The sequence below is a fragment of the Cygnus atratus genome, chromosome 3 (assembly GCF_013377495.2).
Source record: "Cygnus atratus isolate AKBS03 ecotype Queensland, Australia chromosome 3, CAtr_DNAZoo_HiC_assembly, whole genome shotgun sequence".
Classification (NCBI taxonomy): Eukaryota; Metazoa; Chordata; class Aves; order Anseriformes; family Anatidae; genus Cygnus; species Cygnus atratus.
Window position 1 is genome coordinate 49264149 of NC_066364.1, and position 8403 is coordinate 49272551.

The 8403-nt window shown below is 44.9% G+C and overlaps 1 protein-coding gene across 1 annotated transcript in view; it reads right to left on the reverse strand.

The window, feature by feature from the left end:
* The window catches only part of SLC22A16 (solute carrier family 22 member 16), a 32522-nt gene extending 26110 nt beyond the window's left edge, over nt 1-6412 (reverse strand). The window contains exon 1 of the mRNA XM_035564846.1: nt 6363-6412. Within this exon, the coding sequence (XP_035420739.1) occupies nt 6363-6412 (50 nt within the window). The remainder of the gene's footprint in view (nt 1-6362) is intronic.
* Between the last annotated feature and the right edge of the window lie 1991 nt (nt 6413-8403).

The window sequence follows — 8403 nt, forward strand, 5'->3', positions numbered from 1 at the left end:
CAAGGTGACTAATGCAGGCATCTGAGGTTTACACTGTACACCTGTAAAGTCAGTGAGATGAGCTCACTAACTTTATTTTATTTACTCTATTGAGCCTTGATTTGAACAGCTAACTTCCCTGTACAGCTAGCATAGACTTATATGGATGGATCAGGTGGGAACCTAGATCCTTCCAAATCTCCTTCACAGCTTAGAGAGGAGAAGGTTGCAACGTGGCTGGAAAAGGCCAGGCTACATCGATCCATGGAGACAAGACACTGAAGTGACACTGAGCCCCATCCAAAGTGTGGTGCTGACTGCTCTTCGTAGAGCAGCAAATTATTCCCAGTTTTCTGAAGCATCTTTTTGTATTCTGTTTCCTGCTGTCTTACCAGCCTTTTCCATCTGTTCTCCAGGCTGCGGCCTCTACTCCTGTCCCAGCACCACTGCACCTCTGATGCTGCTAGCTAATAGTAATGCCTACAAATGACAGGAAGAGGAATCCCAGCTTCTCCTCTTAATGAAAACATTTTCTTGAGGAAAGGGTTCGGTCTCTGATCCAATGGATCGTGCTTCTAGATTCCTCAAACCACCTTTTTGTTGCACGTGAACTTCAGAGAACATCTGGTCTGAGTGAGCTAGGCATTACGATTTGGCTGTCAATGCATGATATGAAGGCACACATTAGCTGTCTAGGTAATTTCAGTATTTTTCAAGGAGATGAGATTTCTCCCCAGGTATGTGGACAATCTGTCAGATCAATCATCATTAGTACTTATAAATCTCTGTCTCATTTGTCTTCACACTGTTTCTAGTCTTGCCCTTGTAATAGAGACCTCAGTTGATATTTTCTGTCTTGCTATTTTTTCCATATTTCTGAGAAATTGATAATCTCATGTTCTTGCTCATATAGCTTAATACCTCAAGCCACCTGAAATGAAACATCAGCTGGGTACATATTTCAGTCCCATTCTTGTTGCATACAGCAACATGGTAGCACAGAAAATTTCATAGCATGTGCTGAAGGTTTCTGAGGCCTTAGACAAATCCTCTAAATATCCCACTTGAATCATTTCACTTCCCACAGTAAACTGGTCAAACTTCTTGTGAGTAAGCCCTTTCATAAAACATGTCCTTCCCACTTTTGAAAACCTCTGTGCTGCTGAAAATCATGACAATTATGAGAAAATTACTGGCAGAGCTTTTATAGCAGCAATAGAGCTTTCACAGGAGTGACATATCACGCACCAAATTACAGAGAACACACTGTGCAGTGCCTTGCATGTTTAATTTTTATTCATACCACAATATTTGGGGACGAAACAGCTGATCATCAGCTCCTTGATGCGTGTGATAATAGCCTCAGGCTGTCATAACTCTGTCCATGCTACAGCTTTGTCGAGAAGCCACCCTGGCGGGCTGCCGACATTTCAGAGGTGCAATCTGAATCTCAGCAGCTGGCTTACAAATCTTAACTGATTTACTATCTTTTGTGATTCTACGATTTTCTGTTATTGTGACCTACCTTTTAATTTACTGTTATAATGCCCTTTTTCACTCCAGACACAGGCGGGGTGAGGTTGCCAGCACACTTGGGTGCAGTACAGTTTTGTCTATGCAGATCCTGTGCTAGACTGCCTCCAGTATGACCTGGATCCCAGCAAATGTTTTTAGCACCCCTTGCAGACAGCACTGCTAGTGATTGTCACATTACCTAGGGGCACTTGCCAGTATCCATCTTTGGTTCTGAGCCCTGAGAATATTTCTACTTTTGCCTAGTCAGGCATAGATAATAAGAGCTTTGTTTAAGCTGCTAGAGTTTACTCTGTGAAAACACATGGCTTGTCTCACTTCTCCAAAGCTATTATGATGCTATGCAACCAATGGGATCGAGTACGCTTTGCAAAATATCCAGACACCAAAAAAAAAAAGTCAAAACAAAATGAAAAAAAAAAACAAACAGTTCTTACTGAAATGGAGCTAAGTCCACTTATTTTACCCTATGGGCACCTGAGACGAGCACAGGCTGATTCAGATGTTATAATATAGTACAGTTATAAAGCTGAAGAACATTTATCAAGCATTTCTGACAAACACCACCCCTGACTGGGAGCCAAAGGAGGACTTAGATTTGAGATTCTTCTCTCTGGCACATTCCAGTAAACACAAACAGCTGTCCACTGACACAGTTTGAAAACCGAATGACAGATATGTTGCTATAAATTTGTCCACTGCATAAAGTACCTAGCATATTGGGGAAAAAAGTTTTTCCAAAAGCAGTACCTATACCACCAGTATTTTGCTCACCTTTGGGGAACTACTCGAAGTTTAAACAGGAATTCACATTATTTTGTTTACTAATATCAATATTGTGTAGGATGCATTAAACACTAAATGTATTAGTATTCAGAAAATGCTTGTAATGTTTCTGTCTTTAAAGTAAAAGCAAATCATCTTTTCAAATGCTGAATATGATTACCTGCTTCTCCATACTAGCTTGGAAAAGAAAAAGTGATATTTTTGCATGTACAGCAAGAACACTTCTCAGCTTGAAAAACGTATTTCTGTTGGGGAAGAACCTTTCAAGAAGTCTATAAAATATGTGAATTTGAAAAATCATTGTTTGAAAATATTCCTATTTTCTTTTCCATGAAAAGGAATGAGTGAGCATGTTCTCTGAGATACTTGGGACTCTGGTATTTAATACACACCCAAAAATTCCTGGAAAATTCCTGAAAGTATCGTGTACACACCACAGTTTATAGAAGACATAATCAGATCTCCACAAGAGCTGGAAGCTATGAAACCGGAGAGGGAATAAGGGCATCAGCCTGAAAATAGGAGCCTGGAAAAGTTCTGAGATGTGAAGAGAAGACAGATGGTTTGGTGTAGGCCTTCAGAAATGAACCAAGAACTCTACAAAGTGGAGAGATGAGAAATAGTGTTAGCACCAAGTGTTCAAACATTGCTTTTATAGCACTGACGAGCAGGGACTGCATTGCAAACATCCATTGAAAGAATCTCTACAAAAGTCAAGGCAGTCTTTTATGAGCTAAGCATGGTCTACAATCTATTTATGCACACTAGAAAAGTTCCAGGGCAATTAACAGAAAACACTGAAACTGTTGAAAAATGTGGTCATCTCTCCTGGACTCTGTGTCCGGATGGAACAGGTGGGCACCCTGTCCTGCTTCTCTCCTTTCCCCAGTGCTAATCCTGGTAGGGGTTGCTTCTGAAGTCCAAATTGTAGCAGCTCCACTGACCGGGCAACAAGCTCATATAAGGCAATGACGTGAAGGTGTTAAAGGCTGAAGAAATGCACAAACATTTCACTAAAGATGAAAAGCAGTCATTGCTAATTTGTTAAATAGCCTAACTGCTGGTACAATACTTCAATTATAAAACCAACGTTTGAAAATCTGGCTAACTTCATTTTGTTTAAAACAAAAGAAAAAAAGGATAGTTTGAAAGAAAAGACAATTTTTTAAAAGATTCTAGAAATATTTCATTACAAAACTTGGAAATAGTGTCAGTGACACCCAATTATCCCCTCTTTCCCTGACAATTTCCACCACCCACGTTTAGCTAAAGTAAGAGCCAAGATGTGAAAGCTGTAAATCACAGAGGAAGCTCTTTGTACCATGTAAACTGCACCTCACGGCTACTGGAAATCTAATCCTTGCCCTCTAGCAGTGAGAGGCACTTCACCAGATTTTTCTCTAGACATCTATTCCATTTTATGTTATGTCCCCACTCAGCACCTTGCGATGGCGTAGATGAGAGCTGCAAAATACATAGCCTGTTGACCACAAGCAACCAGGTAAGTAAGGTCTGTGCCCTGCTGGTAGACTAAAGCCACTGAACTTCTTACAAGCCCTTTGGTTCACCCAGGAGCACGGTGTGCGGGCAGGTCCCCAGTTATCCACCAGGAGCCGGCAGGCCCAGGAGCAGCGTGCTTGCTGCAGGCCACCCAGCAGACGCTACCTTTGCAGGCCTGCAGAGCTAGCAGGGCACAAGTGTGCTGTGCCAGCAGCCCAAGGCCCGGCTGTCACTTCTTGACTGGACAGAGAGGGGCTGGGGAAGCTGTGGGGCAGTGAGGGAGAACCCACAGGGATGGCCTGGCAGGAGGTGCTGCTTGGGAGAAGGATGCAGTTTGATGCAGGTAAATCAGGAGCCTTGAGGTCCGGCAGCTCATTAGAGATGAGGCCTCTTGAGGCAGACAGGACTTTTTTTTTTTTCATTCACCTCTGCAACAGTGAGTAGTGATCTCACGCTCCAGAGACAGAGTCAAGAACGTTTAAAACACCAGTCCTGAATTTATGGGCCACAGATGCTCCTTATGCCCAAATTCAAAGACGGGCTGCAGGGGTGGCCTCTGTGAGCAGAGCCCAGGAGCTGCCCCAGGTCAGATCAGAGCCAGCTCCAGCCGGCTCCAAAGGGCCCCCCCTTTCAGTTTTTAGTTTTGTTTCTCACTATCACATTCTGTTTTAATTAGAAATCAATTAAATTAATCTTCCCCAAGTGGAATCTGTTTTGCCTGTGACAGTAATGAGTGAGCAGCCTCCCTGCCTTTGTATCAACCCACGGCTTTTTTCATCTGATTTTCTCCCCCTGCCTTGTTGTGGAGTGGCAGTGAGAGAGCGGCCGGGTGGGCACCTGGCGGCCAGCCAAGGGCAGCCCTCCACGCAGGCATACAGTCTTCCTTTAATGGCAAAGGAAACAGGAGCTGTTCCACTTTCATGCCTGTTCGTGCACGTCTCGAGACCCCTCTAAGAATTACAGCATCACTGAGACTTCTGCAGGAGAGTCTGATGGAAAGCAAGATGTTGTCGGTATATGTGTGAATGGCAATTCTGCAAAGTGGAAGGCTCATACATTGTATGTACATGTAATTATGTACATGTAATATTATAGCTATATATAATGCATACATGCTCTCCACATATATATCTATATAAACAGCTGGCCATTCTTTACTGCATCTGTCAGAGTTTAAGATAATCAGAACAGTCCCCAAATACTTGGACTGCTCAGAGTGCTTGGACTGCTCACAGTCTGACTGTGGCAGACCAACCAGATCTATGCGTAGTGCATGGCTTACATGGGCCTTGTGAGAATTGCTGGAACTGAAGAAACCATTGATTACCTGTGACTGTCACAGTCATGCATAAATACAAACTAATCAGAACTTACTTCAGTTACAATTAGGAATATATGTAGCAGATGTTTTATATGTACTACATTTATCTAGCAGTGTTGAAGGACTAAATAGATTTTTTTTACCACATTTTAAAAATAAGTTCATCTACTATAAGCTCGCGTTATGTTTACTTTTAGCGTGTGGTGTTTGAAATCTTGAACAGCCATAAGTATAACATGGCTGTGTGCATTTCAGTAGTCTGCAGTTCACTGAAGGGTCCTAAAGCGAGGTTATCGTTGTAGAATTATTCTCCCTTTAATGGCAAAATGCAGTTTTATCAGTACTTCAGATACAGTTTACAAATGATCTCAATTAGGAAAATTACTTCATTAGAAGTAACTACTTTCATGTTATTTCAGCAGAGTAAGGTGCTTATTTTTCACAAACAGCACGCAAGACAGAAGAACAACTGCACCAGCAAAATAAACCGTTTGCTAGGAATCCTCTCCTAGCTCACACAGAACAAAATATTTTGTTGCTGACCCAGAACTGATAATGAATGAGATATTGTTCAGATGGCTATGCATGTAAATCACAACTTGGCAGATTTCATTTTAAGCTGAGATCCCAGTTAAGCAAAGAAAAGGTCTTTCCATACTAAACAACTACAGAGGTTATCGATACCCGCTGACACTGCTTGCACGTGACGTTAGGAGCCTACGCTGCTGCGGAGCACAGGTATGCACCTCTACCATTAACAGGAGCTCCAAAGATTTGCTGAAAAGGGTGCTGCCTGCCCCTGATGGGGAGCAGGTCAACACCGTGGTATGGGCTAGCCCGCTGGTAACTGAGCCAGAAAGCACAAAGCTGTAACTCAACAGCTTCAACTCGCACGCAAACTGTGACACGAGGGTCTGCTCCAGCAGGACGCACCTGCAAAATCCACGCTGATCAGTGCATCAGGACAGGACACGACAGAACCCACGGAGGGTCATACGCCTGTCAGTCGTGTAAGTCATCCATGCTAAGGTGTCATTTCCGTGTCAAACACTTCTTTTCCATCACCTGCTCTACCCAGAGCCTCACCCTCACATAACCCACACCAGCCCTGTCCGTGGCTGCAGAAGTACGCACCCCCCAACATCTGCGCACCCCACCTCACAAACATGTTTGTGTGTACATCGCACCATCTATCACACGAGTGTGTCTGTGTGTGTCTGTCCCCGTCCGTCCACCCCGGTACCTGCCGAAGTGTCCCAGGGAGTCGAAGAGCCGCTCGGAGCCGGGAGCCATGGCGGGACAGCCGCAAGCTGGGAGCCTCAGCGCCGCGCTCCCGCCGGTGCCCTGAGGAGACACCGGGAGCCGCCCGGCCCCGGCCCCCCGCCCCCTGCACAGCCCCGGCCCCGGTCCCGGTCCCGGCCCCTGCGGGGCACCGCGTCCCGCCCCGCCCCGCCGCCGCCCCTGCCCCGGGCCCCCCGCACCCTCGCCCGGCTCGGCCCGGCGCAAGGTGGCGGCTGAGGGGCGCACGCCCAACGGTCGCGCCCCAACGGTCGCGCCCCGCCGCCAACCGTCCCTCGGCCACCCCCCCCCCCCGATTCCTTTAACCCAAACTGAGGTAAAGGAAGCCATGAGGTGCCTAAAGCCTCCTGGGGCAGTCAGAAACAGGCACATAACGTAAAACACTATTATCATTCAATAAGGTAAAATATATGTCCCATGTAACACGACTGTCACTACTAACCCAATTTAGCTTTTTTTTCTAATAGTAAGGTTTCACATTTTCAAATAGTAAGTTTTTTTCCCCCCCCAGAGCACTTAATTTCCCTTCTCGGTTAGATCCAGGTCCCTGCGCTGAGGGACCAGCCACGCTCCAAAGCCTCCTTCCAGGCAAAATGACCCTGCGGTTCTGGGATGAAAGACACATTTCCAGCAGGCTGCGTGAGCTCTGACTGGGCTGCTCTCCTGAAAAACAGGAAGAAAAGAAAAAAACAGCCAAATCAATTCCATCTTACCATATGCATATTTTCTTTTTTTTTTTTTTTAGGAAGCGCAGAAAAAGCTCCACAGAATAAACCCCAGAATTTTCTTCTTAAGTCCCTGGAAGCCAACCTTCCTCTTCCAGAACGTGCCCCAAATACTGCTGCTAGCACTGCCTGGCCGGACTCGGCTTCATGGGGCTCTGGCACGCAGCAAGCACCACAACTGCTGCTCTGCACGGAGCAGATGTTCGTGCTACGTGGTGACAATCTGTCCCAGTGCAGACCTACAAAAAGCAGATGTTTGTCAGCCCCCTTGGCTCCAAGTGGCTCCTGAGCGGACCAGCAGTGAGCAAATACCACGTTACGCAGCCAGGAATCTGAAGAACAGGTCCAGGAGAGGATTCCTCCTCACAGCTGCTGTGGTATATGCCCCTCATCTCACACAAGTTTAGAAGCATCGCTGTTTGACAAAGCTCTCTGTACATCTGTCTGCATCTGCAAAAGATTTTTAAAATACAGAGCCTGGAGTGTGCTGCTGCTACCTCCTTAGGGTACGTGAGCCAGTAAGTCCAAGGACTGATTTGTTTGTTTGCGGTAAGATTTTTTGTATTTGTTGTTTTTTACCTTAAAAATATCAACATTAAATTTAATCGACCTTGTTTTTCTCTGGAGAATGTTTTTCAGGTCGAAGTGGTACGTGCTTGAGTGCAGCACTGGTACTTTCACAAAGTGTTTCTTTCTCCGAAGAGTCGCACTAGTTAAATAGTTATTTGCAAAGCCAAACAGCAACGAATAGTAAACACTCTGGCTAAATATTGCATTGCTGCTCTTCTGCCTGTTTTTAGTGTCTTGCCTCCTACAACAAGTAAATTCATTAGGTTTCAGCAGGAAGATCTTTTTTCAGTGTAAAGGTCAAGCAGGAAAATAAGAGAGAAGTCCCTTTCAGCAACATTTTTAAACCTAAAAAGATCCAGAGTTCTGCAGAATCTCTCGTAGACATTCCCGCACACATTTCTCTCTATGCCTATGTCTTTACAAATATCATGACTTTACTGCCTGTATCGGAGTAAAGATAGGAAATTGGAAATCACTCCTATTGAAGTAAATACCAACTCCCGCATGTCTGCATTTCCAAAAGTTATTAATGTAATGTCTGCAATGCCAGCTCTCTTAAACATGTGGTGGTCACAGATTCACCTCCTTTCTTTCAAGCCTCAGAAGATGCACTACATGCTTTAAGGCTGCCTTCCCACTATCCTATTACACCAGTGCTACACAAAGTAGTAACTGTGCTTTTAGCTGCTG